General features: G+C 52.2%; 1 protein-coding gene across 1 annotated transcript in view; it reads left to right on the forward strand.

Annotated features, from left to right (window-relative positions):
• WWC3 (WWC family member 3) overlaps positions 1–21,099 on the forward strand; it is a 122,615-nt gene that overhangs the window by 33,219 nt on the left and 68,297 nt on the right. The window contains exons 2-3 of the mRNA XM_080652841.1: positions 8,820–8,929; positions 14,006–14,209. Coding sequence (XP_080508967.1) covers positions 8,820–8,929; positions 14,006–14,209 — 314 coding nt within the window. The remainder of the gene's footprint in view (positions 1–8,819; positions 8,930–14,005; positions 14,210–21,099) is intronic.

Genomic DNA, 21,099 nt, shown 5'->3' on the forward strand with positions numbered 1-21,099 from the left:
GCATGAGCATTTATTCTTTTAAGACAGCACCACCCCAAAACAGCCCCAGAGCTGCCGGAGACCTAGATTTGGGGGCAGGCTCCACTCGCCATGGGTCAGGTCAAGTCTGCAGCTCACCCTGTGTATAGTGGAGTACCTGCTGGGGTAGGTCAGAGCTGGAGGAGGTGCCGTTCTTGCCCAGAAGTACCGAACACTAGGGGAGATGCGACGTGGACAGGTAACCACTTGTAGTTCTCCTTCTAGTTCTCAGCAGAGAGAAACTGCTGGGGCGGCCAAAGGAAGGACAGCTTGTGCGGCTGGTGTGGCTCAGTGGTTAAGTGTCGACCTATGAACCAGGAAGTCACGGTTCTGTTTCCAGTCAAGGCACATGCCCGGGTTGCAGGCTCCATCCCCAGTGTGGGGGCATGCAGGAGGCAGCCGATCTGTGATTCTCATCATTGATATTTCTCTCTCTCTCTCCCTCTCTCTTCTCTGAAATCAATTAAAAAATATATATAAAGAAAGGACAGTGTGCCCTAGCTGGTTTGGCTCAGTAGATAGAGCGTTGGCCTGCAGACCGAAGGGTCCCGGGTTCAATTCCAGTCAAGGGCACATGCCTGGGTTGCAGGCTTGATCCCCAGTAGGGGGCGTGCAGGAGGCAGCTGATCAGTCATTCTCATCATTGATGTTTCTGTCTGTCCCTCTCCCTTCTTCTCTGAAATCAGTAAAAATATATTTAAAAAAGAAAGGACAGCTTACCCCCCACTGGGGTGGGCTGGGCCGGGCAGGAGGAGTCTGGGCCCCATCTGGGAAGAGGCCTGAGCATTTGAACAGGAATTGGGGGAGGGAAGCACGGCGAAGGGAAAGAACAGTCTCGCTGGGCCACAGCGGTTTCGTGGGCTGCTGGGAATGCAGAGGGACCAAGGCGGGGGGCGGGGGGGGGGGGGGCGCAGAGCAAAGACTTCCCCGCATGAGGTTTTATGGTCTTAGAAGCTTGGCTCTTTACTGGTAAGGTCCGCCCTGGGGGCCTGTGAAGATGCTTCTGGGGCCAGATATTTCTTAAGTGGTCTCAGTCTCAGCTGGTGCGTTTTGCTGTGATCCTTCGTGGAGCCAGACAGTTCTAAAAGCAGGTGAGACCCTAGAGCTGCGCTGTCCGGCTCCGTGGACGTAGCCACATGGGCGCTTGAACGCCCGAGTTGTGGTGAGCCCCAAATGAGATGGGCTCTAAGTGCAAGACACACACCGGCTTTTAAAGACGTTGTACAGGGTGCAGAACATCCTGTTTATACATTACATGTTAAGTTGATAGCACTTTTAATAAGATATATCATTAAACTTAACTTCACCTGTTTCTTCAATGTGGCTACTAGAAGTTTCGAAATAAGTGTGTGACTCTCACTGTATCTCTATTGGATAGCGCTGCCCTAGAAAATCCTCTTTACCACCTGGGCAGAAGCATGTTGCTAGAGCTTACGTGTGGAAGTGAACCAAGGGTTCTCAGGACTGTGTATTTGATGGGCCTGGTGAGAAATTCCTTTTCTGTTATTTTTGTGACCGTGGGACCTGCTGGGTGACATTTTTTTCCAATACGATCATATTGGGCATTGGTATCTCACCCTGTGAATGTGGGGGCACACAAACATTCAGCCCCTAGCAGCCGTCCTCTGCTGGCTTGACTGACAGGCAAAGGTTAGAGCGATGGCAGGAAGGGTCCTGCAAAAAGCATAGGGGACAAGCCTGGAACGGGGGTACATTACCTCTGTCCCAAAGCCCATTGGCTGGAGCCTGGTCACGTGGCTCCACCCAGCCACCCAGGAAGCTGGGCCATGTGGTATTTCTGTGCTCAAGAGGAAAATGGAGCGAAGGTTTGGGGGAAGCGTTAGCAAATGGTTGCTCCTCCATTGCTTGGGGTAACGAACGCTAACTTACCCGAGGCAGCCTTTATTTTTTTTATTTATTTATTTTTTTTTAATATATCTTTATTGATTTCAGAGAGGAAGGGAGAGGGAGAGAGAGCTAGAAACATCGATGAGAGAGAAACATCGATCAGCTGCCTCCTGCACACCCCCCACTGGGGATGTGCCCGCAACCAAGGTACATGCCCTTGACCGGAATCGAACCCGGGACCCTTCAGTCCGCAGGCCGACGCTCTATCCACTGAGCCAAACCGGTTTCGGCCCGAGGCAGCCTTTAAATATTGGCTGCACTGATCGGGCATGAGCACTTGATTGTGACTATTAAAAAATGCATCTGCCGTGATCTGAAGTGGGGGTTCGTGATCTGATTAATGTCCCCATTGAAATATCAGCAACATTGACCTTCGAACTCGGTGAGTTGACTGGGAGCAGATTCCGCCATCCATCTGCCTTCAGTTAGCCAGCCGTTTCGCCCCGGTCAGAAGTGTGCCCCTCGGAACGTGCTGGCCCCCGGCTTTGCCCGTGGAGGTTCAGGGGGACAAATGCATCCCTACCTTGTTCCTGGGAATGATGCTTAGGGGACCGGAGTAAGATGTCCGTGGTCGCGGCGTAAAGGGACAGTGGTAAGACGTGGCACCTTTTGTTGTTTGCACCGAAGCCTTGGAGACCGGAGGTCTCCCACAGTGCAGTTGGGGGCCACTCGGGGAAACGGATTCTCCCGCACCCCATTCTCTGTGGCCATTTGTCTCGTGGCTGCACTGCCATTCACAAACCCCCGTGTCTTCTCTTTCCTGAGGTGTCTTTGAGGAGCCATTTGCTCTTCAGATTAGTCTGGGAATTTGTCTGTGAACCGTAACCGCTGGCTTTCTGTTGGAGTCGATGAAAAGCTGAGAATGTAGATTTTTTTTTTTTTATTCTCAAGAAGACCTAATCTTTTCACATGGAAATCATGAATGTAATTCAAGCACGATTCTAAGATGCTTATCATTAAAATCGGGTCCCTTGTGCTATGTTAATGTACTGAAATGTCAATTGCAATATTTAGATTGAGTTCTAAGTGTGATTACTCTTTACCCTAAATTGTTGAATTGGGACTCGATGACAATCGCCAAGTCAGTGCACATGTGTTATTCCGAATAAGTATCTGGAGTTCACGTGTCAATGTTGAACCCTAGCTGGTTTGGCTCAGTGGATGGAGCATCGGCCGGTGGACTGAGGGGTCCCGGGTTCGATTCCGGTCAAGGGCACGTACCTCGGTTGCAGGCTGGATGCCAATCGATGTGTCTCTCTCACATCAGTGTTTCTCTCTGTCTCTCCCTCCCCCTTCCACTCTCTCTAAAGATCAATGGAAAAATATTCTCGGGTGAGGATTAACAACAACAACAAAAATATAAATGTGATTATTTGAGTGACTTTTCAGGAAGGTGACCGGTTCGTGGTACATGGACTGGTCATTTAAACTTGTCAGAGAAATGAGGCATCTTTCTAAAAGAGCTTCTCAACTTTGTGTTTTGGGGGTGATAACCACTTCCGGGGATCTGCCAAAAGTCCCGGGCTGTGCTTATCGGGTTTTAGTGCAAGTTCAGGGAGCTCAGTGCTCAGTGAGAACCCGCTCTCGGGTGTCCGTGTTACGCCATTGAAGTTGGGGAGCAGCTAGCACAGCAAACAGGGCCCAATCCACCGTGTAAGGAGCTACAGACAGACCGGTGTCCATGTTCCACGGACTCTGAAACCCACTGAGCAGGTATGTGAGAAAAGGCGAAGAAAGTCGGTATAATTTCCTGGGGACTGGTTTGGAGCTGGAATTGGGGTGCACAGTATCCTCTCTGAGTAGCTTACCGAAAACCAGCAGGAACTGGAAATACGGAGGCCACCTTGTTCCAGGAGACTGGCGAGTGTAACTGCACACGTGCCATCGGCTTGTCCTGGACTTGTTTAGCTGAAGAAAGTGTGTTCAGAATCAGCGTTTATACTTTCCTCTCTGCTCTCCCCATCTGCTGCCCACCTCTCATTTTCTGCAGTTCGGTACAGCTGATGGCAGGCATTCCGGCGTCCGGGGGGCGGGGGGCGCGGGGGGCTGAGGCTGGCGTGAAGGAGGGCATGGATTCGCGGTCCGGCCTGCAGCCCCCAGCGGCTGTCTGTAGTTGGCAGAATGCTGGCCTCCCACGATGTCCATGTCCTACGAGGACTGGAACTGGTAAATATGTTACCGTACGTGGCCAAAGGGGCTTTGCAGATGTGACTGAAGGATCTTGTCATGGGGAGATTATTCCGAATTATTTCGGTGGGCCCGGTGTAATCGCAGGATCTTTGTAAGACACAGAATTAGAGCATGCTTTGAAGTGTGGGGACAGTGGGTCCCCTGCTTATCAGTTCATTGCTTACATGTTTTTCCAACTCCCCCACATTCTGCAAATGCTCTTCAAGCTACACTGTACTCCCGCCGACTTGTTCCTTGAAAGTAAAGCACGCTTGCGCCATATGTGTGTATCCTGAGCCCCTGAACAAATGCGTGAAAGATGTCCCCAGAGCGCGATGAAGACCATCCCTGTTTCACGGGTGTGCATGCTGATGGCCACGCACCCGGGCAGTGCCGGTCAGTGTTTGCTGTCAGCTCGCTCGCTCTTTACCATCGAGCAGCGAATAGGAGCCCGCTCTCATAGATGGCTTGAGGGGCCTGGTCAATGAAGGATGGTTTGCTGCACACAATGGAAGATGCCAACATGACAGAAAGTGCTGCTGACAAAGAGTGCAAGGCCTGGAGAAGTACACAGATGAAGGAAACCAGTGTGTGAAAGTGTATGTGGTATGACATCAGCTGGGGACACATGCAGGAAACAGGAGAGAAAAGAAGCGAAAGTTGGAATCCGGGGCTTCGGGACCATAGGAGACTCCATCTCCTTCCCGTGGCCCTTCTCTGTCTGGATCCTTTACATTAAATTTAGGATGTGGAGAAGGGAGCTTCACATCCGGGACCCTGTAGAGTTACTTCTGGGAATCTTTTGAGAGAAGCAATTATAAATACAGATTACGAGCTTTATACGCAGAGCTGTTCCTTTGCTCGTAGTTTTACAAATTGATATAATTTGCATATACCATAAAATTCACCGTTTAAAGCAGGCGTCCTCAAACTACGGCCCGCGGGCCACATGCGGCCCGCCGAGGACATTTATCCGGCCCGCCGGGTGCTGCTGCCTGTCCTGCTTAGCAGCCGACGCGTCCCGGGCCCGCAGTGCGCATAGGAATTTGTTCATAGTTTTTTTTTTAAACTATAGTCCGGCCCTCCAACGGTCTGAGGGACAGGGAACTGGCCCCCTGTTTAAAAAGTCTGAGGACCCCTGGTTTAAAGCATACAGTTTGTTTTTGGCATACTCACAGAGTTGTGCCACCATCACCACTATCTGGTTGCAGAACTTTTTTATCACCCCCAAAGAAAGCCCCCTACCCACTGGCACTCACTCCCATTCCCCCTGTGCCCAGCCCCTGGCAACCACTGCTTTCCTCTCTGACTATGGATTTGCATATTTCAGACATTTCTCCTAGATGGAAGCACACAGCACGTGGCTTCTTGAACTCACACAGTGACTGCAAGGTCCGTCCCCACTTCCTTGTGTCAGCACTTCGTTCTTTTCATGGCTAAATAATACCCCACTGCGTAGATAGGCCGCGTCTTATGTGTCTGTTCAGCAGCTGGTGGCCCTGACTGGTAGCTGCTTTCACCTGTGGCCGCGGTGAGTCGTGCTGGCACGGACATGCTTTTGTGTGGACGCGTTTCCGTTTCTCTCGGGTGGACACTAGGCATGGCATCGCTGGGCCATATGGAAACTCTTCGTTTACCCGTTTAAGAAATCGCCCAGCCAAAACCGGTTTGGCTCAGTGGATAGAGCATCGGCCTGCGGACTGAAGGGTCCCGGGTTCGATTCCGGACAAGGGCATGTACCTTGGTTGCGGGCACATCCCCAGTGGGGGGTGTGCAGGAGGCAGCTGATCGATGTCTCTCTCTCATCGATGTTTCTAGCTCTCTATCCCTCTCTCTTCCTCTCTGTAAAATATCAATAAAATATATTAAAAAAAAAATAAGAAATCGCCCAATTGACTTGCACAGCGAATCTGTACCCCAGTGGGAATGAGGAAGTAGCATCGCCGACAGTTACAGGACGGTGCTTAGCTAAATCGTGTTGTCCCCGCAGCGGACTGTTGGTGAAAACAGAAGTTATCTCTATTCCTAGCCTTGACTCCTAGCCTTCCCTGGGGCGGGGTTTCCACTGCCGAGGTGGCTCACTCCTATGGCTGTCGGTGCTGGCTGTTGGCAGGAGGCCTCGGTTCTTCGCCACGTGCGCCCTCACAGCCCGGTGCTGGTTCCCCCAGAGCCAGCGATCCTGGAGACCCAGGGGCAGCAAGGTGTTTTATGACTTTACCCCGGAGGCCACACACTGTCCTTTCCGTTGCACAGGTCAGCTCTGTTCAGTGAGGGAGGGGGCCCCCAGGACACGGACACCAGGAGGCACAGGGCGTGGGGAGCCACCTTAGCGGCCGGCTGCCTGCACGCTGCTGCGGGCGAGTGTGCTGCCCGGGGTGGTGGCTGCGTCCCCGGAGCGGGCTTTGTGCTCCTCCCTGCTGTCGGCTGCCCCCTGTGCCGCGTGCGCCCCTCGCCTTCTAGCTCACCCCTTCTGTCTAGAGCAGGGGTGGGCAAACTTTTTGACTCGAGGGCCACAGTGGGTTCTTAAACTGGACCGGAGGGCCGGAACAAAAGCATGGATGGAGCGTTTGTGTGAACTAATATAAATTCAAAGTAAAGGAGCGGAGGGGAGAGCAAGAGAACCCTCCGCTCTTTCGGCTCCACGGGCCGGATAGAACAGCCGAACGGGTCGGATCCGGCCCGCGGGCCGTAGTTTGCCCATGGCTGGTCTAGAGAGCCAGGCGCACCCAGCACTGTCCACGCTGCTGTCAGGAGAGAGGAAACGGGCCCCAGATGTGGGCCCTGAGGACTGATGAGACCAACAGCAGGGACTTGGTCGTTTTCTGTGGGTGCACAGGCCGGTGGCTCGCTCTGAGGCACCAATTCGGTGGGTGCGCATGTCAGCTCCTTGCTTTGCTTAGAAGGGAAGTGGAATCAGAGATGTGGGTTGTATAGCAATTCACCAAATTCAGGATAAAATTCACCAAAATGGTGGAGGGATCCGTTTGTTTTTGGAGCAAGGAGTATAGAAGTGTTATTATAATTACCCGCGTTGGTTATTGGACAATGGAAAAATATGAGCTTATAATAGTTTTATAACAATTCTGAACTATAAAGCGAGTGAACTCGGCTGAGCAGTGCTGTGAGGTCGGGTCTCCCACCTGCTTGCTGATTGAGGAGACCCTCTATGTAAATGTGAGATCCTGTATGTAAATGAGAGATCCTGAGTGAGATCCTGTATGTAAACGTGCTTAGAATGCGCCTGCGCCTGGACATCTTCCTCTAGGCTTATATGTGAGTCTGGCATAGCAGAGATGTGCTCGGAACTCAGTGATCTTAAAGTAGCCTTGTTTCTGGTGCAGCTTGGTCCCATTCAGGGCTGGAATCACACACAGAACCCTGCTGTTACCTGCTTGACTTGGAACCAGCCACTGACACCGTTGCCGACCCGTGCAGGAGTCGCGCTGTGGACAGCTGTGTTGTGGGATGGGACCCGCATGCATTACATCTTGTAATGGCGTCTCGAGTACATCGCATTTGGGAGGATGTCCGTGGCACATTGTAACTTCTGTGTATTTGTCTTGATAACGACTCTTAATTTCTTAAAACCCTGTGTTTAAAAAGCCCTTTCGGGGATCAGGGCCATTCTGATGGTGGTCATCATTTCTAAATGTTACTGGGAGAGACGAAGCCTCGTCGTCGAACCAGTTTGGGGGAATAACATGTTCAAAACTTACCGCGGTCTTGGGGGCTTTGGCCGTCCCTGTCCTCGGGCAGGGACTTGAGCAGAGCATGTGGGAGGACTCGAGTTAGTGAAATTTAGGTTATCGGCTTCCCATGCGTGCCAGTCAGTGTGCGTTTACACAGACTGCCGAGTAGATAGCTGCCCCGACTCAGACAATTATAGGTGTGGCCCGTTTTCTACAAGAGCTGTCTTGTCAATCAGTGTGATCACGGGGTGTGGGACGGCGCGGGGGGGGGGGGTGGGGGGGTCGTTCTCCTTATCAAGAAGCCCATCTGGAAACCCTTCCTTCATCTATCTGTGTCAAACCGTGGTTTTTAATCAGCTTCACTTCAAGGAGAGAGGTCTGCAGGCAGTGTGCTTTTGTTGTTTTCCTCAAGAAAACCAAAGGACCCTTTGCCATCTTGATTCCTACTGTATCGGGCGCCCGGGCAGTATTCAGCAGGCATCTCCTCCGATGGTTACCATGCCCGTGTAGATTTTTGCATTTGGTCAGTAGTTAATATTTAACTCCTTAGCTTAGGACCACTGGTCATAGGAAGAGTCCATTTGGGGTAGATGGAAGCTGAAATGGATGGACAGCCCGGGGCGGGGGGTGGGGGGCGCGGTGGGAGGGGGGGAGGCAGTTCGCAGGGAACGAGAACAAAGCGGAGCTGCCGCTGCCGGCCTGCTGTGGACGAGCCGCATTCCGCTGTCATCACCTCATTAAACACGCTGCTTGGGAGAAGATGCTTGTCTTACCTGTTCTGTAACTTTCAATATCTGTTTCCCTGGTACTTAGAGTTGCACTTTGAGATAATAATGCTTTTAACCATGAGTGTACTGATGTTGTCACTGATTATTGCTTAGGCAAAGTGGTGATTTGATTTTCCAACCCAAAGTTGGGGCAAAACCAGTCAGTTAGATCATATTATGCATTAAAACCTGATTCTAGAGTTGATTCGGCAAACTCACATGGAATTGACCTGCTTCTGAAATTTGCTCTTCTCCTTTTGTCTTGCAGGATAACAAAGCCCCTGACCTTTGCCGACTGTGTTGGGGATGAGCTCCCTTTAGGATGGGAAACAGTCTATGATAAACAAATTGGAATTTACTACATGGACCACATAAACAGTAAGTAGAGCGCCACGTTGGAGCGCATTATGTGTGAAGGAGTTTCCATGGTGACCTCAAGGACGCTAAACCCTTTTTGTAGAGCAAAACGACCTTTTCTGTCCAGTGCAACAACATTCAGCTGGGTTTGAGACATGGAGGCTGAAGTTTTCATTCGTCAAGTTCTTAGTTCTTAAAAAAATGAAGCAGTTACATAGCTACCGTGCCTGTATGCTGCTCGGGACTGCGTGCGCACGTCTAATGGAGGGTTTTAATTTCTAATATAAGGCATACATTTCCCAGGCAGTTTGGAACCAGACTATCTCTCACCACGAGAAGGTTGGTTATTGCCAAGTGGAGCTTACAGCTTCCATGTTATTAGTACAGTTAACTGCCCACCTGGTTACCTTCACTTCATTTTGGCTTATATGTTTAATTTGAACACACCAACCCTTTTTGGTCTCTGTGTAAAGACTCCGGCTAACATGGTGGGCCTTGGCCACATCAGCCTTTCATATAGAACTGTTCAGAGCAGTGGTTCTCACCGGGGCTGATTTTGCCTCCCAGGGACACTTGGTCATTATCTGGTAACACTGGATTGTCACACATAACACAGGTGGGCAGAGGCCGGCGCACTGCTAAACCCCCTCCAGCGCACAGAACGGCCCCACGAGAGAATGAGCCACCCCCAAATGTCAGGAGTGCCAAGGGCAGCACACCCTGCTTCATGGGCCCCATTTCATTCTAGCCCAGTGGTCGGCAAACTCCTTAGTCACCAGAGCCAAATAGCAACAGGACAACGATGGAAATTTCTTTGGAGAGCCACATTTTTTAAACTTAAACTTCTTCTAATGCCACTTCTTCCACATAGACTCGCCCAGGCCGTGGTATTTTGTGGAAGGGCCACACTCAAGGGGCCAAAGAGCCGCATGTGGCTCGCGAGCCGCAGTTTGCTGACCACGGTTCTAGACCTTCTCCACCCTTTCTGCCTCTTCATCAGCCTCCCTCGATGGGGAGTCATCTGGGGACCCAGGTCCCTCTTACGTCCACCCTTTCTCATTCTAGTGTTTCTGTCATTGTCATTTTTTATTGCCGGGGGACATGGCTTCCCCTACGTGCGTTTCTGTCCTCTGGTTTGTTAACTGCGGGGCAGGCTGGGAGCGCCCGAGGGTGCAGCATGCCACCCCAGGAGCCTCTGAAGCTCGTTCCTCACTCTGGTGCCCTGGCTCCGCATGTCCCCTTAGTGTGATCGGCCCACGGCAGTGCCTTCAGGATTGCTTCCTTGCCCACTCACCTCCTGAAGGGCCAACCTGGTTGGCAGCCATGTAGTTCAAAGAGTGGTCCCCCACCCAGATATTTCATCTGAATGTCAACTGTAATTGAAAAATGAGAAACAAAACACAGAAGCAGTTTAGATACACATCACTGTTGTCAGTGCACTCCGGGTCAGCTGGTTAAACAAGAAAGAAGCAAGCTGTTAGCACCTCAGACGCTTCAGAGCGCCCCTATGCATGCTGTTTATTCAGACTAGCAGGCGTCCTCAAACTACGGCCCGCGGGCCACATGCGGCCCGCCGAGGACATTCATCCGGCCCACCGGGTGCCGCTGCCTGTCCTGCTCAGCAGCCGACGCGCCCCGGGCCCGCAGTGAGCATAGGAATTTGTTCATAGTTTTTTTTTTTTAAACTATAGTCCGGCTCTCCAACGGTCTGAGGGTCAGTGAACTGGCCCCCTGTGTAAAAAGTTTGAGGACCCCGGATTCAGAGTGTGCAGAGATGGTCTGACCTGAGAATTACTATTCACCTCAGTCCCTTCAATTGCAATGGAAGAAAATGAGTTCTAGAAGTTACATTAATCTGAAATGCACATTTTCAACAAACAGTTTTTTTAATCGTTATTTTCTCTTTTCCTTTTATGTTCGTTCTAATTCTATTTATTGAAATTTAATTTTACGTTCATGGAGTCAGATAATAACAAATTGGAACTAAAAAGAAAAAAGAAATCTGGCTGGCCAGGCTTCCCGTGTCAGTCCCGGGGCAGCGGAGTTTCCGAGGCGCTCGGCCTTGCTCTCCAGTGTGGCTCTGACCCAAAGATCGGGCACCGGGAGAGGCCCGGCCCGGCCCCCAGGCAGGCATCTGGGTGGCAAGAGGGCTTCTAGGTGGATCCATCACCTCGGCTGACCCGGTACCTCGAGTCTGTGTGTGTTTGGGGTGTCTGAGCTTGCTTTTCCAGGTGCTGCTGGGAGCTCCCACAGGGGAGGGCAGTTCCCACAGGGGAGGGCCCCTCCCACAGGTGAAGGCAGCTCCCACAGGTGAGGGCAGTTCCCACAGGTGAGGGCAGTTCCCACAGGGGAGAGCCACGCCCACAGGGGAGGGCCACGCCCACAGGTGAGGGCAGTTCCCACAGGGGAGAGCCACGCCCACAGGGGAGGGCCACTCCCACGGGGGAGGGCAGTTCCCACAGGGGAAGGCCACTCCCAGAGGCGAGGGCTGCCCGGCCAGGCCTCTGTGCTCTGGGCCTGCGCACACCAGGCCTCACCCGCAGGCCCTGGCCTCCTGGGGCCCGGCGGTATGACTGAACAGCATAGGCATCTGCCTTACACAATCTTTCTGGAAAGCCTGCCTGCCTGCCGCTGAGGCCGGGACCTGTTCTGGCTCGTCTCTTGTAAACTCAGCCTGCTCATTCCTCCGTGCCCCCCGGCTCCGCGCGGCTGGTCTGCGTGCTGAGTCACAGCAGGTGTTAGAGAGCGCGTCTCTGTGCTGGCCACTCTTCAGGCCCTGGGGACGGGAAAGTGAGACCCAGTCTCCCCCCTCAAGGACTCCACAGGACACTCTAGACCAGCCGTGGGCAAACTACGGCCCGCGGGCCGGATCCGGCTGTTCTATCCGGTTCTCTTGCTCTCCCCTCCGCTCCTTTACTTTGAATTTCTATTAGTTCACACAAACACTCCATCCATGCTTTTGTTGCGGCCCTCCGGTCCAGTGTAAGAACCCATTGTGGCCCTCGAGTCAAAAAGTTTGCCCACCCCTGCGCTAGACATTAGGACTTTCTGAATGCCTCCTTGAGCACAGCTGGGATGAGCCAGCACCTGGGGCACGCGGGTCACCCACCTCTTCCCTCTGGGGCCTTCAGAGAACCCACCTTTCCCCCCAGGAACAAGAAAGGTTATTGTTGTTGTAATAATTTGTACATAAGGGGCCAAAGACCCCATTCAGAAAGCTTGCTTCTGAGAACACAACTCTTCCTTTAAAATGTATTTATTTTTATTGATTTCAGAGAGGAAGGGAGAAGGAGAGGTTGAAACATCCATGATGAGAGAGAATCATGGATCGGCTGCCTCCTGCATGCCCCACACTGGGGATCGAGCCCGCAACCCGGGCATGTGCCCAGACCGGGAATCGAACCGTGACCTCCTGGTTCCTAGGTCCATGCTCAACCCCCCAGCCACGCCGGCTGGGGTTCTGCATATTTATTTAGGATTTGGGTGGAGGATTCGATCAGCCTTTCTCTCCTATGAACGCGCTCCCATTTTCTTTTGCCTGTTAGCAGCCTGCATATGTTTATCAATATGTCAGCCTTGTAACAGAGCCGCCAGAGTCTGGGAACTGGGGATTTGGACACTGTTTCCCACTTCTTACTTCTGTTGAAACCTCCACTAGGAGAGTCGTCACATGAAGAGAGTCCGCCTTTCCCGGGTCTGGGTGTCTTGTCCATTTGCTCAGTCTGCCCGCTTAGTCTAAGGGTCTGACGTCGGGACAGTGGCCCTCTGTCCTCGGAGCAGACTGCCCCTTCTGTTCCTCATTCAACAACTGATGGCCTTCCGTCCTAGCCACTGCATAGAGCCACTGCTCTGAGAGGCAGGGCAGGCTTCAGAAAAAGGTGTCCCTGCAAAGGGACTTGGAAGGGGACAGGGTTCCCTGGTGGGCAGAGCAGGGGCCGCACGAACAGATGCAAAGGTGTCATGGTGTGGTTGGGTTTCTGTTTGGGGAACAAGAGTCGCTACCTGAGAATGAGCTCTGCTTTGGGCGAAGGACTCAGAGTTACTTTGGCGCTGTCCTGGCGGAGAAGCAAAGATGGGAGCTGAGGAGAGAGGGGGAGCCGAGGGAGCTTGCAGGGAGAGAAAGCAGAGTGGGAAGTGGGGAGTTGGTGGGCGGGAGGAGACAGCAAGTCCATGGGGAATGCAGGGCTGTGCGGTCTGGTGCGGGAGCGGGAGGGGGGCAGGCCAGGCCAGGGCAGCAGAGCCGAGGCACCCTAGTTGAGGTCGGTGAGTGGAGGGCTGGAAATCTGTGAGCTTGACCGTCATGGGCTCATTTGGTTCATCTCTGCCCACATTTCATTACAGTGTGCAAAATGGTCTGGTATTGTCTTCCCCTGTCCAATGAGCAGCTTCATGTCTGCGTAGTTTTCTCCTCATTTTAACTGTGCATGTAAAAATAGAAGGTGTTCGCCCACCCGGCGTGGCTCACTGATTGAGCATCGACACATGAACTAGGAAGTCAGGGTTCGATTCCCGGTCAGAGCACAGGCCTGGGTTTCGGGCTCGATCCCCAGTAGGGGGCGTGCAGGAGGCAGCAGATCCATGATTCTCTCTCATTGATGTTTCTATCTCTTCCTCTCCCTTCCTCTCTGAAATAAATTAAAAATATATATTAAAAAATAAAAATAGAAGACGTTCCACACTGTAGGAAGGTTGTTATGTAGACTTCATAGCGTGCGTCCTGGTCATTCATTTCCTTTCTTTTTTTAAATATATTTTTTTGATTTCAGAGAGAGGAAGGGAGAGGGAGAGAGAGATTGAAACATCAGTGATGAGAGAGAATTATTAATTAGCTGCCTCCTGCACCCCCCCTACTGGGGATTGAGCCCACAACCCGGGCATGTGCCCTTGACTGGAATCGAACCCAGGACCCTTCAGTCCACAGGCCGACGCTCTATCCACTGAGCCACACCCGCTAGGGCCTGGCCATTCATTCTCGTACTCACTAGAGCCATAGCCGCCTGACTGCTGGTCAGCCTAAAGCTCTGACTTTGAAGTCCCTTACATTCCTTGTGTGTGTGTCTGTTTTATTTCACTCACGTCTTCTGCTTTGCATTTCAGAGCTCACCCAGATCGAGGACCCCAGAGAGCAGTGGAGGCGAGAGCAGGAACGGATGTTGAAAGAATACTTAGTGGTAGCCCAGGAGGCTCTCAATGCCAAGAAAGAAATCTACCAGATTAAGCAGCAGCGGTTCGAGCTGGCACAGGAGGAGTTCCAGCATCTGCACAAAATGTGTGAGGACGACAGCCGCTCGTACGCCAGCTGTGAGTTCGCCGACGCGTCCGCTTAGCACATGCGACTTTCAAAGCCATTGCTCTGCTGCGTTATCTGCAAACACCAGACTTCACTCGGGCAAGGCAGCTTCAGACTTTCCTATTCGTGTCTGTAGGTCACCAGGCTGCTGCCCTGGAATCAGAGGGTCATCCGCTAGCCCAGCCGTGGGCAAACTACGGCCCGCGGGCCGGATCCGGCCCGTTCGGCTGTTCTATCCGGCCCGCGGAGCCGAAAGAGCGGAGGGTTCTCTTGCTCTCCCCTCCGCTCCTTTACTTTGAATTTATATTAGTTCACACAAACACTCCATCCATGCTTTTGTTGCGGCCCTCCGGTCCAGTTTAAGAACCCACTGTGGCCCTCGAGTCAAAAAGTTTGCCCACCCCTGCGCTAGCCTCTCCTGTAGCAAACACTTACCAAGTGCCTCCCTTGTGCCCAGGCACTGCATACAGTGGCGCCTAACAGAGGAAAGGCCCCTGCCCTCATGGCACTTACATGCAGGTGGGCGAGAGGGGAATAAACCAATTGCAGGGAGTGACACGAAGCAGCCTCGTGTTCGGCGGCGTGGGAAAGGCCTTCACGGAGACCTGGGCGTTAGTGCTGTGTCGCTGAGCCTCGGGAAAGCCACCCCTGGTTCTGTTGATCCCGGATGGAAAGATCAGGAACCTTCCCACATGTCGAGTACCTGTCTCTGTGTAGGGTCCTTTCCTGGGCCGCCGCCGAGGGTGGAGGAACTCAGTATAACGCAGGGAATCGGGGAACTCTCTCTGCCCCTGAAGCCAGATGGACACACTCTGGTGTCCGTGGAGGGAAACCCTCTCCGTTTGGGAGGCTGTGGAGGCGGCCCCGTTTCATTGTGCTCAGTAGATCCTTGGGTGCTGGAGGGACCAGGCCCAGCCTCGAAGTCAAGGCATTCTGATGCTGACCCAGGCAGACCCTTCCCGGAGAGCTGCCACCCTTCACAGCCGCCACAGGCGCGCACGGCCGTGGCTGGCCTGGGTGCCAGTGAGCTCGGGGAGAATGTTAGAGTTGGTAGCAGCAGCGTTACCTGTCTGAACACCGGAGGCTAGCTGCCACATGGAAAGACCTGCCTGTGACATGCCGGCCACAGTGACAGGCATTTGGCTCTGGTGGCCCAGCTCTGAACCTTAGGACCTGATCAAAGCTTCTGTCCAGAGCGGAGCTAGGGCAAAGGGCCCAGGGTCTTCCTTCCTGCAGCTGCTGTGGAGGTGAGTAAGCCGCCCGAGGAAGAGAGAGGCGGGGCTTCTCCCCCACCTGGACCAGGAATCCAACGTGGTCTCCTGCCACGTGCGAGAATGCAGGGCCTCAGGTCTAATGGCATGTGGCTTTCCAGGTGGTTCTCTCTCATTCTTCAGATATTGGTATGTCCTAGATGTGTTTTTTTGGTTTTGTTTAACTGCCCATCAGAATGCAGTGAGTCAGCTTCATGCCAGCCTTCAGAGGCTGGGTTGTGTGTTTTTTTTTGTTTTTTTTTTTTGTAAATCTCCATGGTCTTTCTTTTCTTGTAATGTCTTTCTCCCATTTTGGTATCAGGATAACACTGTCCTCACAGAATGAATCGGGAAGCGTTCCCCCCGCCTCGCTCTCCAGAAGGAGCTTGTGTGGGGCTGGTGTTAGTGCTACCTTAGCCACGTGCTAGAACTCACCAGAAAAGCCACTGGGGCCTGGAATCCTTGGTGAGAATGTCGCGAGCACAAAATCGGAACCTTTAGCAGGTACAGGTCTGTTCGGAGTTTCTGTTTCTTCTTGAAGCAGTTCCAGTATTTGTGCGCTTCAAGGGATCTGTCTGTTTATCTAATCTGACCATCAGTAACGTTTCTGTGAAGGGTCAGAGAGTAAATATTTTCAGCTCTGTGGGCCGCATGGTCTCAGTGGCAACTGCTCAGCCCTGTGGTTTCACTGCAGGAGCAGCCAGAGACCATGTGTGTGGCTTGTTCTGATAAAAGCATAGAAAACAGGTAAGGAGCTGGAATGAGCCCCCAGGGAATTAGTCAAGTTTGTCAAGTTTCCGCAAAGCTCCCTTACAATTCTTCTAATTCCTGGAGGCCCCGCGGTGGGGTCCTCTCTCTTTCATTCCTGATATTTATCATTCGTGCCTTCTTTTTTCTCTCAGTCAGTGTAGCTATGCTTTTATCGACTATATTTATCTTTGCGATGAACTGGCTTTTGGTTTACCGCCCCCCCCCCCGCCCCCCATTTCTTGTCTATTTTCTATTTTATTGCTCTCTTTTCTTATTTTCTTCCTTCTACTTAGTTTGGCTTTAACTTATTCTTCCTTTTTCTAGCTTCCTAAAGTGAAAACTTAGATCCTTGATTTCAGACCTTTCTGATTTTCTCACATAGCCTCTAGAGGTGGAAATTCTCCTGTAAGTGTCACTTTAACCGCACCCCTCAAAGTCTGGTGCTTTCCTTTTCAGTCAGTTCAGGGTATTTTCTCATTGCCTTTGTGATTTAGGTTTTGACCTCTGGGTTCTGTGAAAGTAAGTAAGTTGCTGGGGCTTTTTAAAGATGTCACGTTTTTTGTTTTTGTTTTTTAAAATATATTTTATTGGTATTTTACAGAGAGGAAGGGAGAGGGATAGAGAGCTAGAAACATCGATGAGAGAGAAACATCGATCAGCTGCCTCCTGCACACCTCCTACTGGGGATGTGCCCGCAACCAAGGTACATGCCCTTGACCGGAATCGAACCCGGGACCCTTCAGTCTACAGGCCGACGCTCTATCCACTGAGCCAAACCGGCTTTGGCAGTCACGTTGTTGATTTCTAATTTAATTCCATTGAGGTCAGAGACGACACTGTAAGATTTCAGGTTTTTGAAATCTTGTAAGATGACTTTTATGGCCCAGCACGTGGTCCCCTTGAAGTGATCTCACAGGATGGGCAGCCCGCGGCCTTGGTGCCTCGAAGTCACATGTGCTGGAAGTACTGGCTTCTCACTGTTTCTGAGAACACGGAGTTAGCGATTCAACCTTTCAGAAAGTTGCTTGGTAGACGCGAGGTTGAACCGTCTAGAATGGTCGTTTCTGTGGCTTCCAAAGGGCCGAATATCGGTCATTTCCTGCGATTCAAGCCCATAGCGTTTCCTCCAGTAGCACCTTACCTGCCCCGCGGTCCCTTTTGGTCGGGTCTCCAAAGACGCTCTCTAGCCAGTGTTTCCAAGAATGCCGCGGGAGAGGAGGAGGGAGCGGAACAACTTGGGGGGACGTTCCTGGCCGCTGATTGAGAGGAACACTTGCCTGGGGAAGAAGGGGTGTCTTACCTATGGGCTCCTATGCCAGTGCCGCCAGGGAGCTTGGGGACTCGGGACGGGAGCCCTTGCGAGTGCAAAGGGAGGAGGAGCTGTTGCAGCCCGCAGATTGCACACCCAGCGGGGGGAGCGAGGGAGGAGCCCCCCGCCCCCAGCCTCGAGAGGATTAGGGCCTGGTTCAGAGCCTGTGGTCCTGTGGAGCTGGGACATCCCTCAGCAGCCAGTTTTCATTCATTCATTCATTCATTCATTCATTTATTTATATATTTTATTGATTCTTTACAGAGAGGAAGGGAGAGGGATAGAGAGTTAGAAACATCGATGAGAGAGAAACATCGATCAGCTGCCTCCTGCCCACCCCCTCGTGGGGATGTGCCTGCAACCAAGGTACATGCCCTTAACCGGAATCGAACCCGGGACCCTTCAGTCCGCAGGCCGACGCTCTAGCCACTGAGCCACACCGGTCCGGGCAGCAGCCAGTTTTCGGTTTCCAGGCCGTGCACTCCCGTCACACGGGGCCAGTGGGGAGTCGCACTGGCTTCCCTCCCTCCCCGGGCTCCACGGGATTTGACGCGTGCCCGGGAGAAAAGCAGCTCCGATGATGCTGTCTTCGACGTGGCGTCTGAAGAAACCTTCAGTAGAGGAAGCAGATGACTGTGGTGTCGACTTGAAATTCTAACATGCCCCTCAGACCCCATCTCCCGACCCCCACAAGCCCCTGTCTAGACGCCACCTCCGCAGACCAGCTCGGGCCTGTCTGCTGATGGGCCGGAGAGGCCAGTGGGTCTTGCCAGGTCCCGTGCCAAAGACCACGAATGGAGTCTAGAATGGACCCAGGCGGTTCAGCAGGCTGCTGCTGTCCCTGGCGCCTTGACCCAAGCCCTTTCTATTTGCCATTTAATCTGGACTGCCAGTTACAATGAGAAAAACTCCTAGATGGGACTCAAATGAATTACTTTTGGCCACGGGATCAAGTTCAAGACGGTGGTCCTATTGCCTTGAATCGTCATAACCTAACAGATGTCACCTACAGAGGTCTGGGCCCACGTCGGGAGCTGCTGGTGGTAGGATCTGTAGCATTGCTGGGCTGCAGCCGGCCGCACAGGCCTCACAGCCCAGCTCGCCCTCAGCGCTAGTCATTTAAAGCGGGGAGGCGCGCCCTTGCTCTGGTGATTTCAGAGGAATCAGAATAACACTCGGGCTCATTTCCCATGATTCCTTCATTGTTGATACCTCGAAGCTAAGAGAAGCAGTATTTAGCGAACTGGAGTGTTCTGGGCATGGTTATGATAGCAGCGTTGTGAAGCGTGTGGTGTTACCTCCGTTGGGTGTACGAGGAACTGAACGTTGGAGAGGCCGAATTACTTTTCCAAGGTTACATGCCCAGTCAATGGTAGAACTTGGATTTGAACCCAGACCTGGTTGTGCAAGTAGCCTTCAGTGCTCTGTGCTCTTTCCTAGACAGGGCAGAGGCCGCTCAAAGAGCTGATGGGGTTTTTGGAACCCCTTGCCCCTCCCATTGTTCAAGGGATCTGCAAATAAAGACTGGTTGGAAGTTGACAAGTCACCGGACTGTTTTGCAACACTACATGGGGCAAGTGGAAGGCAGAGCACTTTCTGCTTTGTGACTTTCTCATGGCCCACGGTAGGATTGCTAAACTAAAGATAGCACCTGGTGTTGGTATACACTAAATCAGGCGTCCTCAAACTCCGGCCCGCGGGCCACATGCGGCCCGCCGAGGACATGGATCCGGCCCGCCGGGTGCCGCTGCCTGTCCTGCTTAGCAGCCGACTCGTCCCGGGCCCGCAGTGCGCATAGGAATTTGTTCATAGTTTTTTTTAAAACGATAGTCCAACGGTCTGAGGGACAGGGAACTGGCCCTGTTTAAAAAGTTTGAGGACCCCTGCTAAATGGTGGGGACCTGGTTTATCCCTTACGGCTGATTATAGGGGGAATGAGGCCATGATGGTGAACGGAAGAATGAACTAGAACAGCCATTTCTAGTATTGGCGCAGAAGGGGAGAGAGGAGGGTGGGAGCGGGGGAAGTGCATCTTGCCCACACTCTTCGCAGATTTCCCTGAGTTACGGGAATCACCAGAGCAAAACCCCATTCGTTGGAGAGAAAAGATCTCGTGTTAATACTGTACCATCTGGTATCTAAGAATATCTAGGTCATTTTTGCCCCTGACCAAAGGAGACTTAGGTGCTTTGCTGGAACAAAGATTTGAGCGTGCATGTCCCCATACGGTTAAAAGAACCCAACTCGAGCCGAAACCGGTTTGGCTCAGTGGATAGAGCGTCGGCCTGCGGACTAAAGGGTCCCGGGTTCGATTCCGGTCAAGGGCATGTACCTTGGTTGCGGGCACATCTCCAGTGGGAGGCGTGCAGGAGGCAGCTGATCGATGCTTCTCTCTCATCGATGTTTCTGGCTCTCTGTCCCTCTCCCTTCCTCTCTGTGAAATATCAATAAAATATATTTAAAAAAAAAAGAAAAAAAAAAAAAAAAAACCCAACTCGATTTGTGTGAACCGGTGAGCTAGCAGTTTGGTACCCAGTCCCAGTACGTTTTCTGCAACTCCATTCTGTAGAGTTTTCTCCTACTGTCTTCATGCTAATATGTTCTTCTATTTGCCTTCTTTTTAATGCTGAATACATTGGTTATTTCAGAAACTTTTTTTTTTCTGGAGTTAACGTTTTCATTCATTCTTCCTGAGAAACTCCGGATGTGTTGAGATGAAGTATATGACCATTTGCAGCATCTTTTGGAGGGGATTCTTGCATGGGGTAAATTATAGTCTGAACCACAGGCCAACAAATTACGGATGGCCCACAGGCTAAGTACTGTCCACTCAGGGTATTTGCTAATAAAGTTTTATTGGAACACAGCCACATCCATTCACTTACCTGTTGTCTATGGCAGCTACAAGGGGAGCGTTGAGGTGAGACAGAGACTGTATGGCCCCCAAAGCCAAAAATACCATCTGGCCCTTCGCAGAGAACGTGCCGCAGGCCCTGGGCTACACCCGTGGTTCTCCACGCCGCCCGGCTGCGCACAGTCTCCCAGAGGCTTGTAAAAACTGCTGCCACCTGGGTACAGATTTGGACTGAATTGGCCGTGAGCGCGGCCAGCCACTTTTTACAAAGCTCCCCCAGTGATTCTGAGAATCGAGACCCACCAGTCTAGGCGGACTCTTTCAGCAGCAGGAACATGGCTGGCTTTCTGTGCTACCCTGGCTCCTAGAAGCTCCCAGAAGCCTACACCAAGTCTCTTTGGGTGGCTGGGAAAGAGCCGGCCTTATCTCTGTTGGGAAAGTGCTGATCCACCCTGAATTCCTGAGTTAGGTGGTGGTGAAGCTTGACCTTATCAGCCATCAGTCCTGCCAACATTCTTTCTGAAGCTCCAGGGCCCTCCCACAGAGACTATCTTCCTTTGGTTCCCTGCTAAAGGGCTTCTCATCATCTGCTATCTAGATTAGGATGAGGGCCAAAGTCCATCCATTTAGCCTTTTGTTTTCCCTCCTGCGAGCTTGTTGGAGCAGGCAGGAGAAAAATGGATCACACAGCATTTTTCACAGGTATTAGCTGGCAAGAAGGCTGTGGCAGAGCACACA

The sequence above is a fragment of the Plecotus auritus genome, assembly GCF_963455305.1.
Source record: "Plecotus auritus genome assembly, chromosome: X".
Classification (NCBI taxonomy): domain Eukaryota; kingdom Metazoa; phylum Chordata; class Mammalia; order Chiroptera; family Vespertilionidae; genus Plecotus; species Plecotus auritus.